This window comes from Amborella trichopoda, chromosome 3 (assembly GCF_054954075.1).
Source record: "Amborella trichopoda isolate Santa Cruz 75 chromosome 3, AtrichopodaSantaCruz75HAP2 v2.0, whole genome shotgun sequence".
In the NCBI taxonomy this organism is placed as follows: domain Eukaryota; kingdom Viridiplantae; phylum Streptophyta; class Magnoliopsida; order Amborellales; family Amborellaceae; genus Amborella; species Amborella trichopoda.
The window spans coordinates 1,339,038-1,363,895 of NC_142338.1; the positions used below are offsets into that span (position 1 = coordinate 1,339,038).

Genomic DNA, 24,858 nt, shown 5'->3' on the forward strand with positions numbered 1-24,858 from the left:
TACTTACCCAAAAAAAAAAAAAAGCCCCTTTAAGTTGTGAATTTGAACAAGTCCTTGATATGATCACTACCCATTTTCTCTTATTAAAATTGAAAGAGGCCCCCCTTGTTTTCAAAAAATCAGCTGTTATATTTCTTTCCATTACCCCAAATTGTCCAAGATGAAGCTAAAATGTGCTAACACGAGGGGAATCCTCAACCAAGTCTTTGGGCTTGAACCTTTTGCATACCAAGTTGACTTACACTCCCAGCAATGGGATAAGAAAGAAAGAGAAGAGAAGTCGAGGAGAGAAAATTGCTTTTTCTTTTTTTCTTTTTTTTTTTTTTTTTTATTGCAGCGCATTTTGGGAATTTGTTTTTTACTATTTTACACAATACGAGTTAGTTCAAATGAAATACTTAAAAAAAGTCAAAGATAGGCTCCAAAAAAAATTGATCGTAAGTACTAAGAAAAGATATGACTTTACTGAGGATATAATCTTTTTAAAATCATTGCTTAAATTTATATTAATGTCTTGATCATTGTTTGCAAAAACGCTCGATCTAACCGCTAACCTCTCGATTAGATAGTAACCGGCCACTGGCCGGTTCCTGTTTTGGGCGTAGGGTGATCAATCGGTATTTTAAAATAAAAAAAATTCAAAAAAATGTATATATAATTTATCAAAAATAAAGAATTTGATTTGTAATGCATTTTAAATTATTATTTACATTATGGTCAAGATTAAAAATTGTTTGGTCATTAATACTTACTTTTATAGTTTTTCATATTTTTTAAAAAATTTAAAAATAGCATTTGAAAAATATAAATTTGGTTAAAATCCATTTTTTTTTACTAATTTTCAACTACATTTGAATATGTTTTGTTTTAATCATTCTTTTTATGTTTTTCATATTTTAGTAGTTTTTTTTTTTGTCTTTTGTATTTATTTTTTCAACACTTTTTTATCAGTTGAATGTTTTTCATATTTTAGTAGATTTTTTTTTTGTCTTTTGTATTTATTTTTTCAACACTTTTTTACCAATTGAATCGGCCGGTTTAAATGTTAGGCCCGATTAAACCACTTCCAATCCCATGTCCGATTAACTGTTCCGATTCGATTTTGCGAAAACTGATCTTGATCAGCTATGCCAAAGTCGACCTAATGCCACCGCATAATAAAATCCACTTTTTTTATCAGTGAATAAAAATAAAAAATAAATATAAAAAAAAGATGCAATGAGCCCATTAATTTTGGATACTAGATGTTCACAATTGATCTTTGACCATTGAACGTGAAATAAAATGGTTACATTTAAGCTATTGACCAAGTTCAAAGTTCAAAATAAATTTTCTCCAACCTTGTAACAAACGCAAACTATCAGATTTCACATCGGATAGCTATAAATAATTGTGACCTTGTACTAAAAATAAATGGTCTCCCAGTGCATAGAATCATATAAAAATAAAATAATCCATATTTGAGTACGTAACATTCACCAACTCCCTAGCTTAAATTCCCATCATGTGTTGGTCAACTACAAAAGAGCATACTCAAAGTTGCTACCTAAATTTTATAGCTTAAATCCCCATTGTCTTCATCAACCAACATGCCAGATGACGAAAAGTCACCGCTTAAAACATCCAGATTTTGAAGAACTCAAGCCTAACCTATGTACCACTTGCAAATGCCAACCATTATCAAAAAAATGCTTGTGCTCGCATACCAGTTTGGGAAACACATCCTCTCTCTCTAACACAATCACATTAACCATCATTTTTACCAGTAACATGCATAGATAAGTAGATATGCAAGATCATATTCATGCTCATCAAAACATCTTAAATGAGAAATGGACGGTGATACAACGTTGTGGCATTGTTGGCTGTGGCATTCTTGCAACGGAGCCCCAAAACCACAATTCAAAACCATAAATACCCTTTTCGTAAAGAATCTTAACAAAAAATTACATTATTTTCGAAAGACCTATTATATTATATTAAATTAAAAGATCAATTACATTTAATGATCAGTCACTACTGATACCAACTTCTACTGATCTTTAGATAGATGCCCGTGTCCAGGCGAATGGATGATAATATATGTGTGCATGTGCAGGTGTGCTTGGGGATAGAAAATGAGGGGAAACATTTAGAAAACCAATGCTCTCTCAGACAGCAGTACTTGAGAACATTTTTTTTCCAAACTACGCATAGTAGTTTAGGCTCGCCTTCTTCTTGGCTTGAACTTGAATGATCCCTTCATTGAAATCTTCATGGATAACCTGAATCAAATTTACACAATCATTAAGAGCCTTCTATAAAAGCATAGGAATCAAGAAGGAAAAAATCATTTACTTCTCACACTAAAGTATTTTCTAACAAGAAAAATCAGAAATTGCAGCAGCTAATTAGCCATCCATGCAAGCCCGTACACAATTTAAGGGAAATTTGTAAAAATACAGCGAAGATATTAACTATTTAACATTTTACCCATCGATTTTTTATTTTGATTTAAATAATTGAAAAGTGAAGTATATTTTGAAAAATTCCCCCCATTTAAATGGCAGCTGAATGTAAGCCAATCTAAATGATTGCAGGCCATTTAAAAGCTAACGAAAGAAAAGATACAATGTATGACAGAGTAAAACCTCAGTTGCATCTCGTCGTAATGCAAGCATGCCGGCTTCGACACAAACAGCTTTCAACTGTGCTCCATTGAAATCATCAGTAGAACGTGCAAGCTCTTCAAAATTCACATCAGGATTCACATTCATTTTCCTCGAATGTATCTGCAATGATTTAAAGTTAAAGAAGACACTACACAAACCACAGAAAGAAACAAATATAACCAGATAAACATTTTTTAGGAGAAAAACTATATATTTTTTGGAGAAATAAACCTGGGCAAACCTAGCTTTGCCAACCTTATTTTGAATCTCAAAACTGCCACCAAAGTTTCTCTTTCTCTAATGCCATTTTCCAAAAAACTTATCCTTCTCTGAAAGAGCCCAAACCAAACAACCCCCACCCCTAAAAAAACTGTAAAAAAGGAAATAAAAATTAAAAATCACCCCAATCCAAAAAATTATAGGTGCTCTCTATCTACCCATACCCGATCCAAAAGCCTTATCTCCCTCTCTACAAACCAACTGTAGGATCATAAGTAACTCAGAGAGAGAGAGAGTAGACTACGTAGGAATTTTCAGTTGGGTTTGGGTTGAGAGATGATCTTGTTGTGGGGTGGGGGGGGAATGGAGAGACTCCACTTTGAAGTTTGAACTGGGTTTGGGTTGGAGAGAGATGGGGCTTTACGAAATGAGTAGAGAGAGAGAGCTTGGTTTTGTTCTTTTCTTTTTACATTTTTTTGGTGAAGGAATGCATGGTTTGCTGTTTTTTGGTGGAGGAATCCATGGTTTGCTGTTGGGTAGAACAGCGAGCATTCAGTTCTTGGATTCCAGTACAGAGAGATGAGAAGGAATGTCTTCAAGTTTTTGGGTTTGGTTTGGATGAAGCATAGGATTTCTGGATTTGGGGAGAGAACTGGAGGGTGACAAAACATGTGCCTAAAAGAGAGTAGATTTCGAGAGATTTGGTTAGGCTTGCATAGAAAAGCATTTGGTTTTCATGAATTCAGTAGTGAGAAATAAAAGGTTTGGGAAAGGAGTTTGGAAAAAGGGAAGAAAATTTTCGAAAGTAAAGGATTAGAAAAGCCAAAAATGTGGCATTTATATAGGAAAATATAAACTTAAGTGGCAGTTATATGATCCAAAATACACCGATCATATTTTTTATGTTTGCTGAAAATTTGGTGGCAAAAAGTGAGCTTTTCCCAAACAAATTAATACCAAATAGCCACACACCTGCAAGATTCTGGCCCTAGCTTCTTCAGTTGGGTGAGGGAACTCGATCTTGCGATCTAGACGACCCGAACGCATAAGAGCCGGGTCAAGAATATCTGCTCGATTGGTTGCTGCTATGACCTATAAAAAATCCACATTGCGTATGAATGTCGGGAGCAAACCAGAAAGATAATAAGGCAGATAATTTTTATTTAAAGATATCAACAAAAAAATATTGAACTCTTGTCTAATGGCATAAAAGATAAATTTCATCAAAATATTGTAACTCCTTTGATGCCCCATATAAATCAGTACAAAACTAATGAGGACCATTCACAACCTCCAAGTGGTTAATAACTCCATCTAAGAAAAATTTGGATCATATATATGTTTACTTGCAACTCTAAACAATTGTTTTAAAAATTTCAGCAAACACCATAACCAACAATACAAATTACTGATGTCAATCGAATTAATGGTGCATATTAGCTTAACTAGTTCCATCAGTAAATCTGCACAAGCCTCTTTGTGCCAGAGACAAAGACAAAAGAGAGAATTTCTAGCTGAGATTAAGGAAATACTTTAATCTCACCTCAACCAGCTTGTGGAACAGTTGAAAACCATTGAACAGGAATCACAAATTAACCCCTTCAGATTTTAAGAAAATTGGTGTTGTTAGTTACTGACTACAGCCTAATGTTTGGGAGCCCCTAGTTTTGTACATGGCTCGTCATCTGAACCCTGGACCAAACAAATGAAAAAAATAAACAAATCAATACAGAATATAGAGTTTCCTTACAAAAACCTCGACCATGTCTTAAATCTTGTAACAGTTGACACTTGACACTCTCCTAACACTGAGATATAAGGAAATGTCTGGCTCTTCTGCTAAAAGATTAAGGAAAACTGATCTGGGACCATAAAGAAACCAACTTGGATCTATTTAAAAGAGTGTAAATGAGATGATCTTTTCATAATATAAGTGTGTGCGCGCGCACCTGTCTGAGTGTAAGATCATTGCCACCTCATCAAACCTTATAGATCGTAGCAACTGCATATTGTAAAATCAACATTTTCCTTCATAAAACCATCACAGATGGTTGTACACTCGAAGTCTATTCAAAGTCCACAATGCACCCGAGGCCAGAATTGTCTCCATCTATTGATAATTCACTTGCTTATATGCACAAAGCCCCACCCAAAGAGATGAGAGCCTTGCACAAGGAGAAAGATGAAACCAACATAGGGCCCCAGGGGTGAACAACAACCTGCTCGATGATTCCGCTCAACCCCAAAAGTAATCCAATTAAAAAAAGAATCACAGAAAGAGTAGCCAGTACACATAACTCAGCGATAGTATCCTACATGTGACGCTCACCAGAACGCCACCTCTCCAAATAGCACACTATGTACCCCAGCAACCACCAAGCCAACTCAGAGAGACTAATCGCAGGCTTGGAAGCAGGAGGCAGGCAACCAGACTTTGAAGAAGATACAGTGAAATTCATGCACATAAGCTCCCTAGAGCTCAAGAAAGTAAGGAAGATAAGAGTCCCAACTCTTACTAGGTAAGTGGAGGCACCACTTGACTATGGTCTTGAATAGAAAGGAGTGGACTGAGGACAAAACTTTCTAATACTAGTCAGGGCACAGATTATGTGGGCACAATTCATTGTAACCCAATATTATCTCGGTCATGATAGGAACTATTATAGAAAAGAAAGTAAAAATACAAGCTTTATTTTGCATTCACTAAAATAGAGGGGGACACCATGCCCCTCTCTAGTCGAACATATGGTCATATAAAAAATTGTATACAATCTTCTTTCAACGAATACAATGGGTAGGGTACTTGCAAAACCCCAGCTAACTAAGTGAAAAAAGAGATTCGTCATTCACTAAAAGACTCTGCCTCTGAATCATGATAATCGGCGCCCCAAATGATTTGGGCAATTCTGTGTCCCATGACCCACGAAGGCAAAGTTCAAATAACTAGAGGAATGAGCAACACAAACTCATAGAACAAGATCAACTACCCAAGTGGAAAACGAGAATGCATGACGTGATACACAGTCTGGAACCTCAGTCCTCTATCCCAGTCTGACCAAGTGATTAGGATCTAAAAGAACAGCAATGATAAGAATTGAGAAAAAAAAACCACTACAATTGAATCCTTCCAGAATAATCCCCCCTTTCCCTTTCCCTTTCCCTTTCCCTTTCCCTTACCCTTACCCTTGGCCCTTTCGCTTTCCCAACAAACAAAAAAAATGTTTGGCATGACAAGACAAGTGTTCTAAATTATTCACTGCCAGTCCAAATCTTTGTAAGCCAATTAGTCAAAATCAGCCATCCTAGGCAGATTTGCTCTTATTCAACCCTTTCTTAACAGGAAATCTACTGGGTCTGCACCATTTTTGAGCTTTTAAATTTCATAATTTGGTGTGACAATGGATTTTCATGCCATTGCAAGGCTTTCCGGCATCAGAACTATATCCCTCGGCATAGTTTTCAGGTGTACCTTACTTTGATTGTTTAAGGTTGATGCCTTATATAAACTTCACCCATAACAAGCTTTAAGAGTTGGAAACTTTAAGAGTTGTAAACTCTTATTGGCATCAGAATGCTTTTAGCTGGATAAGGAAACATTTACTGGATGCTGCCATTGAGCAAATTTTTCTGAGTAGTAGAAACATGGGCTCTTAGAGCTTCTAATTCCCTTAAAACTCTGTATTTGGAATGGGACCAGGAGGAAAGACTTGTCTGAGAAAGAGAATTTTGAAGTTTTTTAAACCATTGCATGTGACTCCACTGAGCGGAACTGGAAAATTTTGAAAATGGGCCTCCTCACAAGATGAACTATTGTCATGACTTGAAATTCTTTCCTTTTTCATATCCATACATCTCAAGGTCGAGATGATCAATTTGAGGCTTTTACAGCATCAAAACAACTTTTTTCGATAGATTTTTGAGGTGCACCTTACTTCACTAGCATAAGGTTGATACATATAAACTTTTTCCTGTTGTTATAGATGTTTCACTTCCGGCAACAAAGAAATGTACATCGTATTGACAGATGCAACCTACCCAAGAAACATGATTAGATTAAAGAAAAGTGTTTCTTCTTTTAATTAGACTCTAATGGCAGATCTGTTAGTATTGATATAAATGCCAAAGACTACCAAAAGCTATTCAAAGATGAAGCAAAGATAAAAAAATAGAAACTAAATAATGCTGTTTCCTGATGACATCCTTTCCTTGAGAAAAGAATAACTGGCATAAAAAGTTGGAAAACAATTAGATTTCAATAGCCCAGACCACAATGCCTTAGCTTGATGACATATTAATAGGGCACACTTGGAATACTCAAGTCAATACATTTAGGAGCCCTCAAACCAAATAAACGCGTGTAAAATTGCTGCTGACAAGAAGTGTTCTACATTATGTTTGGAAAGGGGCACGGAACCCTTTTATAATGTAAAGGCACAAGAGTGCCACAGCGCTATTGATCATCTCATGATCAGAGCATTGAGATAAAGCCCTTTTTTCCAATTCAAAGAGATTTCAGTTGTGGCCTCGGTTGAGTAAAAAAAAACCGCTGGATTCATGGTACATTATTCTAGCCGGAACACCAATTACACTGTTCCACACTTCATTTCCATAACGAATGCACCTGGAGAAATGTTCAGACCAAGCCTGCAACTGAATTTGGAAGGAATTCTGGTGTATACCACGATTGAATCTTCACACTGCTAGAGAAGAGTTAAAGAGACTCATGCTGCACATTTCCAGATCAAAAGCAGAGTGCTCTACTCCTTTCAAAATGAATGCAACTAAAAGAAAGTCAGGCCTTGAGCTCATTAGGATGCTTGGGGAAATTGAATGTTGTATACTTCAAAATGTCCTAGCAAGTACAGAGTGATGTTTATGCTTCTTCAGAAAAACCCATTTATAATTTAGGTATTTCCTCAGGCGCAATGTGATAGAAGTGTCCAAGATGCTCTTCTTGTGGTACTTTTAGACAACCTATTCAGCTATCCATAAGCACTTAAAGAATCATGCCCAGGATTACTGAGTAGCAAATCTCAATATGATGAGGAATCTGTACATTTATTCCTACACTTTAGGTTTGCGATGAAGTGCGGGATTCACTTGGGAGTTGGTTTAATGATGAGAAGAAGCCTCAATCTGCCAATATGGCAGTGGCACCAGTAAGCTGCAGTAGAGAAGCGCCTATTTAAACGAGTGGAAATTAAAGAACAATAAAATTGCAGGTATAGGAGCAATCCCAAACAGATATACAATAAGAAACAAAATGTTACTATAGCCAAATAGGTTTAACAAGCCCAGAACAGATACGGTTGAAATCTTGGGAGTATCTTTCAGGACCATGAAAGACAGATTCCCTTCTACTCCAAGTTCATCGGCCATGCCGACTCCACTACTGCAGGGACCCTTGCACTCCTAGAAGGCCTCAAGAACTCCGACCCTACCTGGGGCACTACCCTCACTGTAGAGGTGCTTCCGGAAACGTAATATCTTGGGCATCAGGTTCTGCCCACTGCCCGTGGAGACTTGCTCACTTTTGAATGAAATTTTGCACCTTTGTAGGAATGTGCACGTCTCATGGAAGCATATATGGTGTGAAGCGAACGCAACAGCACACTTGCTAGACAAGGAGCTAGCAGCCATGCAGCATCTACTGGAACCACTTTTGCACCTTTTTAAGCTCTTGGTTCCATTTTTTTTATATCACTAACTGAGATGTATAGCTTCTGTGATTATCAAACCCCTCTTCCATTTACTTTGGTATAGCCCATTCTAAGTGGGTCTCTTGGTCACTAGCCCTGGCCTGTGGGAGGCCATTTTTGTAACCTGTACACCTTTTCTTAATAAAAAGGTAATAACAGCTTCAAAAAAAAACCAAATAGGTTTAACAAAATGATAAGAATCCATTCATTTATTCCCACATTTTAGGTTTGTAACAAAATGAGGTATCCATCTAGGACTTGGTTTAATGCTAAGAAGCATCCCTCAGCCAGTAAACTGCACCAGATAAGCGCTTAATAAGGGGAGTGGGAATATAAGAACAACAAATCTTTACATATAGGAGCAATCCCCACATAGATACACAATAAGAAACAAAATGATAGATAACATAACCAAAGAGATGGTATGCTTTTAATTACCAAACTGGAATGGTAAGATATCTCTCGGTTCCTGAGGCTCAAGACCCAGTATAAATGAAGTCCCAGACAGCAAGTTTTTCATATATGTCAAGCTATATTTTGATATTAGCTACTGGAAATTAGAGGAAATACGGATTTCTCGTGTTTTGAGACCACTTGAGGGTGATCCAGTTGGAAGACATTTCCCGGGGCCTATTGTGCAGAATGGTACTGCTTTAATGGTATTGATGTATCAGAAATTGCATCACAAAATCCCAATGACTATTCCAGTTTGATACATTAGATCAGCTTGAGACTATACACACCATCTTCGCCAATTTAAATTCATCATAAATGTTTGCCAGATTTAAAATAGTGATGTAATTACATGTGTTCACCAAAAAAGTTGAAGAAACAAAAAGGGGATCCATTCACATAACGTCCATCCCCATAGAACAGTAGCCACCGTAGAACAGCAATTATATAGCTCGTTTTTGCAACTTACTGCACGACATTGACATTTGACTATGAGTAAAGATTACATACCCACAAATACTCAAAAATCAAAGGGGCATTAAATGTTGTAAAGGGGAAAACATAAATTGTACATTTCCCTATATATATATATATATATATATATATATATATATATATATATATATATATATATATATATATGGGTGCAGTTTGTATAGAGCCGAAGAGCTAAACAATCAAATTAGAGCCCACCTTCAAATAGTGTCAAGAAATATGGTTTCAATATTGGAAAGTTTTATGATAGCCTTAAATTATATTTGCATCTTTAGTTATGAAATTTAAAGCTTCAAAAATAAGTGTAGATCTAGCAGATCTATGAAATCTTCGAAATCTTGAAAATTGACGGTCCAAAAATGCATTACAGAATGCATTATTTCCAAAACTAGAAATCCATTTTTTTCTCATGTCCATTCATCTTGATATTGAGATGGTCAATTTGATGATATTTGGGCATCAAAACAACCACTTCTAGTGAAAGTTTTGAGGTAGGCTCTAATTTGATTGTTTAGAGCCTAGGCTCTATATAAACTTTTCCCTACATATATATATATATATATATATATATATATATATATTGTACTTACTTAAATTAGTTAAATATAGCTACAGATCAAAAAAGTAAAAGGCTCCTAATGAACTTAAAAATCCAGACCCAACTCGAAACAAAACCGGAACTACGAGTGTGTTATGAGGACAAATAAGTTTCCAAAATCTAACCTTTATCCGGTCATCACTGCTGAAACCGTCAAGCTGATTTAGCAATTCTAACATTGTGCGCTGAACCTCTCGATCACCACTCACTTCACTGATGTCCCAGACAGAAAAGAATAGTAAATACAAGCTGATTAGTTCAACATAATGTCACTGATGAAACAGGGACTGATTAGTTCAACATAATGAAATATTTTATTATTTTTAACTTTGCAAACTGAAGTTTTCCAAAAACAATGAGCAACAAAATGACTTGAGATCAAGGCATGAAATTCTCAAATGCCAACATGAAGAAAGTATAGGCATTTATGACCAAAACAAGTAAAACAATATCACACAACACATATAATGGGAACATACTAGATGGTTTACTCATTTATTTTGAAGTCACAGCTATTTAAAAATGCAAGAGTAAAACAACCCATTGTTTCTGCCAGTGTTTTACAATGCAGCTGCATAGTGCTTTATGCAGCCGCATCATGTGCCATGCGGCATATGCGTTTTATGTGCCCGCATAGACTGCCCAGGCTCGTGGGCAAAAATAATGCCCACGAGCATGGGCAGTTAGGCAATTTCCCCCTTCCTGGACGAAAAGGGTAAGAAAGGGTTTTGGGGATACGAAACCCCCCCAAAGACATAAAACAACCATAATGACTGTTTTGTCATCAAAAACAGAAAAACAAAAATTTGGGCGAAATTTTTTGTTGTTCGAAATTTTGTCGGATTACTTTGGATCTTGGTTGGATTATCAATCAGAATTAGCTTAGGCATTGATTTGAAGACGTTTGGGCATAGATTCGTCAACACATAGAGGGTTTCAAAGGCCAAGAAGATATCAAAATTCTCTTTCGATTTATTGGTAAGTTTTCATTTCCTGACACCTTTTTTTTTTTTTTTTTGGGGCCGAGGGGGGGGGCGGGGCGGTGGCCAATGTCCTCATGATCTTCAAGTAACAAGGATTTGGCTTGGAACTGTGCAGAACTCAAAAATCCAAAACACTGAAATCATGTTATTTGTACCCTTCGTGGAAATACTTATATGGGGGTATATCCCGACAAAAGAACACATAGCCAGTATTACTAGGAATGTCAGAGTACGCCCACAAGCAACTGAGTATGCCCACAAGCAACCAAAGAGATTGAAAGGGAAATTGGAGAATACATAGATAGCTTAACAATACAAAAAGAAAAGAAGAAAATGAAACAAAGAATATAATGGATGAAATTCAATTATTTGATGATGATGAAGATGATGAGGATATTTCAGAACATGTTATGAGGCAACAGTGACTCCAAAGGAGAGCATTATAAATATTGATGTTGGTGTTCCACACAAAAGACCTCTCCCTAAGGGGCCAATGGACGCAATTTTGCACCCCTGACCCGAACTTGTGGTTTAGGAGAGGAGGAAAAAAACAAAAGAAACCACTATTGAAAATTGATACAAGACATAAGAGAGGAAGACGGTAGGTAAGTACATTGCAAAGTGGTTTTATATAAAGATGGCAGGTAAGTACATTGCAAAGTGGTTTTATATAGACAATATTCCTTTCAATACTACAACCCTTGATATTTTTGCATATCTGGTCCAAGTCATTGGGCAATTTGGTCCAAGACTTAAGTCTCCCATATTACGTGAGCTTTGGAAGCCTCTTTTGAAGGATGTTCTGTCTGATGTGAATAAAATTCCGATTTCACAAAGAGAAGGGTACGAGAAATTTCGGGTGGAGCATCATGTGTGATGGATGTTCTGATGGAAAGTCTAGGACATTCATTAATGTTTTTTGTTAATTGTCGATCAGGTTTTTTTTTTTGTTAAGTCCATTGATGCATCAAGCAAGTCACATGATCCTACATACTTATGTGACTTGATGCATGAGATTGTAGAATTTGTTGGAGAGGAACATGTGGTACAAATTGTCACTAGCAATGGTGCCAATTATGTTGTAGCTGGGCATTTTTTAACTTTGAAGAGGAGACATATGTTTTGGACTCCTTGCACAACGCAATGTCTTAATCTCATGCTTAAAAAAATGGGTACAACATCCATCTTTTTTTGTGGTGATTTCAAAAGCTATGTTTGTTGTGGCATTTATCTATAATCATACCATAGTCCTTACACCTTGGCATCATGAGGGGTTTTATAAAGAAGAGAGAGATAGTGAGACCAGGTGTCACTAGATTTGCCACATCATTTCTCATTCTTAGGAGCATATGCAAGCATAGAAATGCCCTAAGGACAATGTTTACTTCAAAGCAATGCAATAAAAGTAAGTGGTCAAAGCAACGAGAAGAGAGAGGTTGAGCAGATTGTTCTCAATACATAATTATGGGACCAGATGTATCATGCATTGGATGTTTCTCGCCCTTTAGTGAAAGTGTTTCAATTGGTTGATGGTGAAGCGAAACCTGCCATGGGCTACATACTTGAGGCAATGACTACAGCAAGAGAAGAGATCAAAAAGATTCTGAAGGATAATGAAACGAAATGCAAAGTTATACTTGAAATTGCTTATAAGAGATCGGATAACCAAGCTTCGCAGGCACCTCCATGCAGCCGGTTAATTTCTGAATTCATCTCTTCACTACAAGCACTTGTCCATTGACTCTAATACAAATAGTGGGTACTTAAATGTGCTTGAGAGATTGGTCCCTGACCCAGCTATCCAAGATGAGATCCAAAGCCATGACTTGATCAAGTTCAACTGTGCATTGGGAAACTTTAGGAGACACATCGCTATTCAAAACAGGGACACTACATATCCAGGTGATCGAAAAGGTAAAGAGTACCTTTTCTCTTTTGCTTTACAATTTTTTAATTGTACAGTTCCATTATATAAATATTTCTAAATTTTAAAATATTATGCAGCTACATGGTGGGCATTATATGTAAGCGAGACACCAAATCTACAATGTCTCGTTGTTCAAGTGTTCAATCTCACATGTAGTTCATCTGGTTGCGAATGAGTAATTGGAGTGCATTTGAGCATGTTAAATCCTTAATCCTTATTTCTTGGATTTCAAATTTTGATGTTCTAAAATCTAAGATGAGTAGAAACTAGAAACTAGAAAATAAGATCTCTTCCTTTTGTTTGTTTCCTTGTTTTGTGCCACAGCTCCATACCAAAAAAAGAAATATCCTAGAGCAGAAGAAGTTGAATGATCTAGTTTATGTGCGATATAATGAGCACCTTCGCAATAGGTGCAAAAGGCACATGGATCTCACCCCAATTCGATTGTATGACTTGATGGTGAGGGCAAATGTGAGTAGACTATGGATCCACATGCAGAGCATGTGTTTGAGGGTGAGGTCTCACTTGGTATGATGTCGAACTCGCAGCAGGGGCTGAAGAAGAAGTACATCCTAACACTAGAACACAAAAGAAAAAAAGTTCCAAAGGTCGAGGAGGAGGAGGAGGCTGACTCAGAGGAGACCAAGGAAGATGAAGTATATTTGGGGGCCACTGAGGATGATATCGATGATGTTGATGCCCCCATATCATCGCACTTAGATGTTAGAGATCCACATGCACATGGAGACTCCCTAGATGACTTGTCAGATTGAGATTTGAGGTTGAGACTTGAGAGTTGAGAACTCATTAGATTATCTTTTAATATCTATTATCTTCTATGTTTTGTCTCGACTCTTGAACGCTTCACAGACTTTTAGTAATTGTATATTTGGAGTCTGCAACTTTAAAGTTTGCAATTGCAATTATTGTTTTTTTGATGTTTATGATAATACAAAGTCTTTGAATGCCTTCTATATAGTTACTTTCAAGTTTCTAGTTTATACTTTCTAATGTCTTCTATCAGGGGATTGGAGCTAATGAATAAATTAAATACCATCACCTCCATTTTTTTTTCATGTGTTAACCTATTTTTTGATATTTTTTGGACCTTTTTTATATATTAACCGCATAGGGGTGACACGACACATCTGGACCGCATCAAGCCGCATGGCCGTATCAGCCCCCCTGACAGCATGAGGCCCACATTGGTTCTGCCTTTGTTCTGGGAAGCACTTGATTGACTAACCATTACACTGAAAACAGAAGCTCAGGGTTTTGCAGAGGTTTTCCAGTTTTTTCCAGTAAGTTTCCAGCAATAGATATCTACAAAACAGATCCTATGGTCAAAGGCAGTATCATGGGAAGGAGGAGAACCTCTCAATAGGAATGTAATGATGAAACTCGATCTCTTCAATCAAGCATGAAAACGATTTTTTTTTTTTAAGATATCAATAACTAAGGGACTAGTGACAACCACAGTTGCTATAGTCCACTATCAGACACGGCCTCTTAACCTGGCTTGTATTTTGACATGCTCCCTCAAAACTCACCAGAAACACAGAACAGTTAACAGACTGATGGGATACAGATAATCCTGTCATTCACAAATTTCAGCTGTGATACTCTTGACGTCTTTGTACTAAAACCCTTGCATCTAATTGGGTTATGTTATCTTAAAAATAGAATTCTAGTCCTCATTCCAATGGTTTATAAAAGAAAAGGACAGCTAATCACCCCTGGAACAGTAATGAATATACAAATATGCATTAATACAGCCATAGTACAAGAGTGTTCCATGATTAAATTCAGGTTCCAGGTTCCATCAACCACAGCAAACAAAAAGAAGTGGTTCCCATAAAATTAAGGCAATGCACACAATTTACATGGAAGAGCAAGGTGTAGTTCCCTAACTTAAGAAAAAACTACAATAAATATTGCAATGTGATTCCATAAGACCATAAGCTTGCCCCTACAGTTTTCATTTTCTATGTATGTAGCTTTGGAGAGTAAACAAGCCATGATATAAATATTCAAATAGCAACAGCAAATGCAAAACCAACACACCTGTCAAATCGTTTTGTTCCTATTGCATCAATCTCATCTATGAAAATGATGCATGGGGATTTCTCTTTAGCAAGTTGAAATGCATCACGCACAAGCTTTGCTCCATCACCAATGAACATCTGAGGCATTTGACATCAACAATTTACTATTCAACCATAGCAGTACAATGAAGTTTCAAACTTCTGTCACAGAATTTTAAAGTTCATGTAGAACTACTCAATGAAGTTAAGCACTAATCTAAGAAAACGACGGAAATTGACCAAGGAATGTGATAATGAGGGGATTTTTGTGAGAAATGCTACTAAAAAATACGACCACCAAATCAAAACAAACCTAATACCCAAAAACATAGCAAGAATAACAAGCATGTTAATTGTGCTGGAGAAGCAAACTGCCAATTGCAGCATACATATAATTAAAAAAAAACTTAATACAGTCCAGTGAATATTTGATTTTGCAGTCAACTAAATGAACCAAACAGAAAAGTTTAGTTCCATCCAAGTAAAGAATACAGGTTGATGAGTTTCGCAAGCAGAAAGGAATAAAGAAGTTTATCTTTAAGTAGGTTTAAGGAAAGCAAGAAGCATTTAAAAGGTGTAACAACATGCACCAAGTCTGCTTAAAAAATTACCGGCCCACCACAAACAAGTCGGCAAACACAAGAGACAAAAAGATACCAGAAAATATTCCTTTTTTGGCAGCTAAATCTACTATAATAGTAGGACAAGACATAGATGAAGTGGATCGAATCACGGTGAACAAGTGTTCACTACAAGGTAGGCACACCAAACCTTATTTACAATTTGTTCAGTAATCAATACCCTCATAGGGGGTAAAACTTCAAACTTCTCTAAGTATCCGGCTATCTGACTACCCAAGTGCTCTCCCCATTCACAATAAATACCCACTACTATGGTGACCTCTCTCAGTTGGGAAGGATTGCCACTTAGCATATGTGAAACATATCTTCTACACCCAACCCAATCAGGAATCTCCAATTATGCAATACTCTCAAATTATGCCAATTCCAAAAGTCTCAGAAACCCTTCAAATCAATCCACTGTAATCACATTCCATTGAATTGCTTCACTCCCTTGAATTAGACCTATGATAGGTGCAATCCAAATAGTAACTTATAGTGCGGTTCATGATCCCATATAGTGGAAGGGCTTGGCAAACTTGCAAACTATCAAGAATTCCTTGGAACCCAGAGTTTAAAGAACCAAAGAGTAATGGCAAACCAAAGAAACAGAGATGTATAGGCCAAATCCAGAGAATACGACATATATTTCCAACCGGCATACATTCACAATCACATTATGTAATAAGATCGACAAGTTCTCCTTTAGATGATAAAAGAAGTGTAAAGCATATAGGTCCTCGGAATACAGTAGCAAATCAACAAATACTATTTAAGACAAGAAAGCAGCAACACCAAGTGCTGTTAACAAAGAAAAAATTACCTGAACTAATTGGGGACCTGCAAGCTTCAGAAAAGTAGCATTTGTCTGAGCAGCGCATGCCCGTGCCATTAGAGTTTTTCCCGTTCCAGGAGGTCCATAGAGAAGAACTCCTTTGGGGGGACGAATTCCCAATTTCTGAAACCTTTCCTTGTGGGTCATAGGTAAAACAATAGCCTCAACGAGTTCTTGAATCTGCCGAAAAAATCATGTTTTGTACCACTTAGAAATAGCCCAAATTAACTACCCCAAAGAAAACGAGGAGATTTCTTTTATCAGGACAAAAATGTAGTAAAACTAATACTGGAGGAAAACAACCAACAAATTACGCAATTTCAATGATGTCAATCCATTGGCAGATGTTTGTAATCATTACCTCAACCATCCAATAATTGATGACTAATGAACACACGTGAAGGTAATTCTTTCATTCCCAGTTTGCCACACAATTAAAGGTTCAAGGCATAGAAATATAGTTTCTTGAGGGACACAGACACACAAACAAACAAAATTTTCTAGCGTCATAGGTCCCAAAAACCTGGCATTACGGTTCCCTGAGAAGCAAAAAACAATGGCACCTCACCTGCTTCTCAAGACCTCCTATGTCATTGTAATCTTCAGTAGGCTTTTCATCAACTTCCATAGCCTTAACACGCGAATCATACTCAGACGGCAAAGTATCCAATATCAGGTAACTGTCTTTATTCACCCCAACCAAGTCACCAGGCTTTAGCTTGTCAGGATCTACGAGCCCAACAACAGGTAAAAATATGGTCTGCAATCAAACAACTAAGTATAAAAAGCTCTGCAGCTATCGGTCCCATATACAATAGTATCAAAGTTTTCTAAGCTCATGAAAAGAAATTAGAAAAACAAAAAAAACAAAAAGGAAGATTTGCTTCAAGTAACATTTGCAATCAGTTACACAACTCTTTACGCAACCTTTCTCTTCATAATTTCATATTGCATAAATAATTGAAACACAATAAATCAACATAAAATTTTAATGATGTCAGCAAATCAAACAAAAATAAATTAATCTACAGTCTACTGTTCCAAAATTGAATGAAGCATCCATGCAACAGAACTAGACTACTTTCCTTGATGCACGAAGTCAGAACCCAACAAAAGCCACACTAGTATATTGGCATCAATAGAACCCAGTATAAGACATCAAAAAATAATGGAACATGGTAGCAGAGGTTCATCTGCAAAGCAATCATATATGAGCCCAAGATTTAATGTTGCACACCTGACGTGTTGATGTTTTAAGTACAACACACTTTCCCTTCCTCTGAGAATCTAGGTCAACATTTGCACCATCCTCTTCGGCATCATCCTCTGGATTCATTTCCAAAATCTAAAAAAGATAAAGCTGTTATGAATATCCTCCAAGCTTCTTCAAATTTCCATGTCCATAATAAAATCTATAATGTAACAAACTTAACCTAGAGAAAAATAGATCTAAAAGAAACGTGGCAAGTAAAAAAATTCATTAAAAAGAACCCATATACATGATTTCCTACAGTACAAAGGAGAACCTACAGCATAAATGCATAAGACTTATCACAATCTAAAGGCAAGAAAAGCGCAAGGAGAGATGTTTGTTACCAAAAAATGTCAGATTATGGCAAGAAACACTCATGGATGGATGTTCCCCTTTCATCATTATTTTATGCATGGTGGGGTTATCTTCCATTGTTCAACTTTTAAAATGTATATATACAGTGAAATTGAACAAATAAATTAATCTTACTGTTACCAAAAATATCGCTGCTACCAATGTTCGAACCTATAAAATAAGAAGAATAACAGCAACTAAACAAAAAAAGCTCCTGCAAGAAGTGTTCATCACAATGTGACACTTGTTCTTCTTTTTTTTGGTGAAAGTTTAATTCATAGACTTATCGTATAATAAAGTATATAAAACCACGAGGAGTGGTAAAAAGGCAGCCCACAAGATGGGTGCTCAGAATACAAAGGACAGGAGGAGAATAAAAATGTCCCAAAAAAGAAAGGAAAAATATGGGAGAAAGAAGCAAAAATAAAGGAAAAGACAAAACAAAAAACAAAAGCAGAAAAAGGAGGGGGGGGGGGGGTTAAAGAGAAAGAGAGAGGAAGGGTGGATTAAAGAGATAAGAAGAGAGGGAGAGAGAAAGGGGAAAGGTCTAGTGCTCTAAGATAGGGAAAAGAGAGTACGAGGGAGGGAAAGGAAAAGAGAGATCAGCAAAGAAAAGAAAGGAAAGGAATAAGAGAGGAGGTAAGGAGGTAGGAAAACCCTGTAAAGAAGGAGAGAAATGAGACAGGGATTAAAGAGAAAGGTAAAGGGGAGGCTGATAGGAGAAGAAAGACGAAGGAAGGGTAGGGGGAGGGGGTGACCAGCAATGGTGGACCTGAACCTCTTTTTCCTTATTCTTCCCTTTTTTCTCTTCCCTTTTCTACCCCAATTTTTTTGTCTTTTGGTCACGTTTCTTTTTCTATTTTTCTTCTCCTTTTTCCCTTTCCGCCCTCCTCAAAAATTTCTTATTTACATAATAAAGGGGAAATAGTGGAAGTGAGTACATGAGAGAGAAATGGATAGAGATGTCGTAACAATAGAGGAGATAGGGGAGAGGTACTAGACAGAAAACAAAACTGTAGGAAAAGTACTTAAAGCTCCATCCTTAGCAACGCTCTCTGCTACTGTGTTGGCGGCTCAGAGAATATGCTTGAAGGTAACTGGCAGTATGGCTCCAAACATGAAGGTAATTTGGTCAAAGGTGGAAGAAAAGCGCCAAGGTGACTGTTTGAGGTTAGATGCCCACAGAATGATCCCGCTGGAATCACGCTCGACCCACACACCTGAGAATTGTGTGCCAAGTTGAGAGACCCTCTTAATACCTTCGAACAAAGCCAGCGCCTCAACTCTGGCGGAATCTAAGATTCTTAAGGGCCCCGAGAACGAGGGGAAGACACCCTCTGAGGTGGAAAGGCTGTCACCAAAGCCTGAAGGGCCAGGATTCCCAAGAAAAGATCCATTTGTGTTAAGTTTGAGAACACCCAAGGGGGGAGGCTTCCACACAGCCCTAATCTGAGGCGAAGGGGAACCTAAGGACAACAGGCATTGCCAACTATCACAGAAGTGTGATAAGGGAAGAGAAAAGAAGGCAAAAATATTTTTTGCCCATAAGGAAATCAAGGATAGGACGGAATCAAAGAGAGGGAAATGGTGTCGAGCAAAGGCTGCGGAAAGTTCTCACATTCCATTCTAACCAAATAGACCGCAAAAGAGCCACCACTGAAATGCACCACTATTTTCTACCATGAGCGGGGAAAAGAGGAGAGGATTGAGCTGAAAAAAGCTAGGAGAGGAAAGGAGGGGTGGCCCATTGAAGGCCAAAGAGTTGGAGGAGGGAGGACCACAGGGAAAAGGACACCGCACAGGGGATAAAGAGATGCGGTATAGTCTCCTCTTCTTGAAGGCACAAGATGCAGCGGTTAGGGAAGGAGAGACCGCCCTTCTGAAGTTGGGCCAGGGTTTGGACCCTTCCTTGAAGTAGGATCCATGCAAATCCTTGGACCTTGTGGAGGACAGGAATGGACCAGAATTTGTTAAGGAGAGGGAGGCGGTCAAAGAGGGAAGCAGGAATGAGTAGAACGAGGATATATTGAAGACTCCCGAGGAGATGGGGACCCCAATGATTTAGTCTTCCCTAGACACAGGGGAATGAAGATAGGGGAAGCAGCTAAAGGAGGGAGTTGAAAGTGTTGGTTTCAGAGTCAGTAAGGTTTCTTTTGAAGATAGGGGTCCAAACCAAGGATGGACCACTGCGTTCCACATATTGAGTAATTGGAGCATCTTGATCAGCAGCTAAGAGAAATGTGACATGTATTCTTTGTTTTTGCATATGATTAATCAATTAGTCTTACTGCATGTACCCTTCAAGCTACATTAAGCTATTAACTATGATATAGATGTTATTACCATCGGTTGGAAACCTCACCATCATGTTGAAATGTGTGTTACTTGAGGAGGGCAACATTAACATGCATATCATATAATTCCACAAATGAAGTTCGCAAACACATTAGAATGCAAGTAAAGCAGTAAAACTTCATTTCAGCTAAACTAAGTGTTAATAGTTTGGCATGTTCATCCATTGCTTCTCCAGTAACATTCGAACAAATTCCTTTAACCTTGGAGGATCAGGTTTCAATGAATCTAAAACGACAAAGTTATATTGTGCATTTGTGCATAAACGACAAAAGGAACATTGTCAGGATTCTGTGCCCCTTATTACTTCTATAAACTTCATAAGGGGGTCCAAGTTTTCAAGTTGGAACCAAAAGCAGGTCATTTCCAACCCGCTCAAATCGTCTGCTGATAGGCCACTTGAAGAATACCACCCAAATCTGCTTCGGTTCACCATCCAGAAAAAGCCAACCTGGACATTGCTTCTAAATTTTAAGTAGCTTGCTAGAAAACCCAAGACAATGCCATTGTTCCATCCGAATTTTTTTTCTAATTCTTTGAACTTATTGGATTTTCAACATTATCTTCTTATTATACAAATTTTCTTAGCTAACCTAAAGTCAATGGGATTATGACTCAATGAGCCAATTCACCCGAGTTACAGATGAACTCTATGCAATGGCATGGCCAATCCAAGCCTAATTCCTAAGTCGGACATTAAGTGGCTTCATCATCAAAGACAGCTCTTGTTTTGTAAAACAACTTATGAAGTTTGCTAAAAGAATTGCCCATTTTTTAGCTCCCAAAAGTTTAAGCAGCATGAAACTACATTGGAAAATGGCTTGTGAATAGATCATGATTAACCTATCTACACTCCTAAAAAGGAATTGAGACAAGTAAACATAATATTAGAGAAGTATATGGTGGGCACACCATTTTTCACAAGCCTACAAACACTTGGCATATAGAACCAGCATTAGTGGAAGAACAAATCCTCGCATCAACATGGCTAATTCAGGGAACTTGCACATAAGTTTGAGTATTTGACAATACAAAAGAAATGGATCAAGTTCAAAAGACCATGCCTACATTGATATCCTTAATTTAATGAACACATAACTTACTCAGTGTAAAGAACTAAATCACTTTTTTCTTTTTCTAATTTGATAATAAGAACCCGATCCAACTTTAATCCAGTGTGCCACATAGTTACACATCAATGAAAACAAAAACAACTATTGGATAGAATTCATCATGAAAAAAAGGGAGAACTTCACATGATCACATTCTAATTAATAGATAAAGGCAGCACATAGTAAAGTATTAAATAATAGTTGCACTACCCGTAACCACTTTTTCCTTAGTGCAACCCCAATTAAGCCAACCCATAGTTGCTGGAACCTTGTAGGAAAGGTCATGGACCCGCTCCAGGATCTCGATTCCGGGGTTCCATCTAGGAATTTTGAATGGAGCGCGGATCCCTATATTGTGATTCGCGTTCCCAGCAGGTTCAAACCGCGGTTCTCAAGTATATGACACAGTGGCATATGATTTTTTCTCTATTTGGCACTGGTTCATATGCAATGATTCAGTTTTGTGCCCAATGGTACTGTGAACCCATGCATCATTCGTGATCCCTTAAAACATACTATTGTGATTCCTTCCATGGAATCGCGCTTCCCTGTGACAAGGATCACGCTCCCTTGATAAAGGATCGTAAGGATGACAATCTCAACCACAATTAGCTTCCAACAATCCACGGTTCCGCGGACCCAAGGCAGCTCCTACTCCTGCTCCTGCTCCCGCTCCCGGGAACACACCTGCACCCGAAAACTATGGTCCAACCTAGAAAAACAACCATGGTCCAACCTAGAAAAATTGCAGAGAACACGACAGAATATGTCAATTTCGTTTTTCATAAAGTGGCAACTTCATCCACGAAGTCCAAGTTTTTAGATATAATATACTAAATTTCCCCTAAGTTCCTTCAATTTAAAATGGAACTCCTGCTATTTTGCCAGTCTTTCATAGAACCTTTTCTCCTGGCTTTCTCAGCCACAAGGGATCTCCAGTAATTAAACACTCCCAATATTTACACTTCCCATTTGAATGTTAGCTTGACATAATTCGAGTTTTACCCCACATTCATGAAGTTCATTCATTCATGTTAAACAGCCATAAGGTATCTCTAATAGTCAAACACTCCCAATTTTTACATTCCCTTTTTACACTTCCCATATCAATGTCAGCTTGACCTAATTCAACTTTCACTCCACATTCATGAAGTCCATTCATTCATTAATCAATCATGTCGACTGCTGTATCTCAAATTCAATTCCTATAGCTGAACTACCCCCAAAAAGAAAGAAAAAATCATGTTCACTGCTAAAGTTAAGAAAGAATAATCATCTTTCCGAATGTAATGATCTGCAGATAAAATAATACCATAGAAAAAACACCATCAAAAATCTCCAACATTACAAAATTGACAAAAAGCAATTCATAAAAAGAAAAAAAGAAAAAAAGAAAAAAAAAGACTTTACTTAAATCAGTACAAATATGGCTAAAGATCCAATAATACCTCGACTATGTTACCGACAAGGTATGGGAGTTGCTTGTTCAGCTTGATCTTCTCCTGGTTCTCCTTTATCTTTTCCTTGAACGTCTCCAACTCCAGATTCGTTCTCTGTAACTCATCCTTCAATGCAGAAGAAACACGAATAAGAAACCCTAAATACTTGCCCAGGATCTATGCTAATATAGACGGAGAAGAGAGACAGAGACAGAGCATACCTTAAAGATGCGGATTTCGTTGTCGAGGAGTCGAGAGCTCCTGATAATGTCTTCGGTCGACATGGAAGCGATATCATCATCCTCGAACATGCTATCTTCGGGAGCAGAGGTAGCCATGGTTATAGAGTATGGACAAAGAAAACTTCAGGAGATAAACTTTTGAATTTGCCTCTGTTTCTCTCTTTAGGGTTCACACTTTTCTCTCTCGTTAAGCCTTCCTGTCTCACGCGAAAAGCCCGTATTAAAAAATAAAAGTAAGATGCTGGACCCTTGGCCCTTAAGTAATTGTCTTTTTTTTTCAGGGAAAATTGCATGAAAACTTACCTCCCAAGCCTTGTAATTATTTTCTTCGGAATAAATTTTTAGATCAATTTAATAAAAGGAAATGTATTCAATAAGATTATTTACTATTTACTTTTATGCAACAGGTCACAATTATTATTAAGCATTAAATTTGAAATTAGATGATGGAGGATGCGCCCAAAATAAAAAAAATTTAAATGTTGCGACACACTTTTGTCTATTGGATTTCACATCCAATTATCAAAAACGATTACGATCTTGTACCAAAAATAAATGATCTTAATTATATTTAGAAGGCATTCTTCATTTTAGGGGAAGAGATAGAGCATATATCTCCACATTGTTTCTATATCTTAATTTGTCATATTTTAATTTGATAAAGAGATACTACGCACATCACTTTAGAGGAAGAGATATAGTATATCTCCACATTGTTTCTATATCTTAATATGATAGAGAAATAGAGGTTATTTTCATGTTTTTATTTGATAAAGAGATAGTCCACACGAGAGAGAATGAGAGATTTTAAGACTAAAAAGGAAAAGAGAATATATATCTTCACGATAAAGAGAGAGTAGAGAGAATGAGAGATTTTAGGACCAAAGGGAAGAGATGGTATATATCTCCACATTATTTTCATATATTAATTGAGAGAGAGAGTGTTTCCATATTTTATAAAGAAAAAGTTTATATAAAGATGCTACCTAATATTGTAGAACTACGGATACCTCTCAAAAATCGTCGGAAAAGGTAGTTTTAATGTTGAAAAACCCTTTGATTGATCATCTCCTCATCGAGATGTACGACTATGAAAAATAAAATGATTTTTAAGTATAAAAAATAATGCATTTTACAACATATTATCTACACCATCCATTATCAAGATTTTCCTATGTTTATAGATCTACTTGATTTTAACCATTTTTTAAATTTAAAATTTTATAATTAGATATAAAAATAGATTTTGAGATAATCCTAATAACATTTTATATCAAAATTATATACCATGATAAAAATTGAAGGGTACCGTACCTCTATATAGAGGCATCCGTATGCCAATTGCACCCATCTTAAAATTTGAGAAAGAGAGAGTACGCACAAGGGAGAGGGAGAGAGAATAAGAGATTTCAGGACTAAAATTTGTGCGTGAAAGGTAGATAATTTTGTTTTTTTGAGAGATTTTAGGACTAAAATTTGTGTGTAAAAGGTAGAGAATCTCCTAAAACAAGATTTTAAGAAAAGGTAGAGATAATGTGTTTCT

General features: G+C 37.0%; 1 protein-coding gene across 1 annotated transcript; it reads right to left on the reverse strand.

The window, feature by feature from the left end:
• Positions 1–1,954: 1,954 nt before the first annotated feature.
• On the reverse strand, positions 1,955–23,519 carry LOC18439693 (26S proteasome regulatory subunit 6A homolog). Its single transcript, XM_006849851.4, has 10 exons — positions 23,295–23,519; positions 23,083–23,199; positions 17,802–17,909; positions 17,133–17,324; positions 16,553–16,744; positions 15,090–15,208; positions 10,241–10,328; positions 3,843–3,962; positions 2,631–2,771; positions 1,955–2,264 (listed from the first exon to the last, which is right to left on the reverse strand). The coding sequence occupies exons 1-10, from the start codon at positions 23,409–23,411 to the stop codon at positions 2,187–2,189; spliced, it is 1,272 nt and encodes a 423-aa protein (XP_006849914.1). The 5' UTR covers positions 23,412–23,519; the 3' UTR covers positions 1,955–2,186.
• Positions 23,520–24,858: the final 1,339 nt, after the last annotated feature.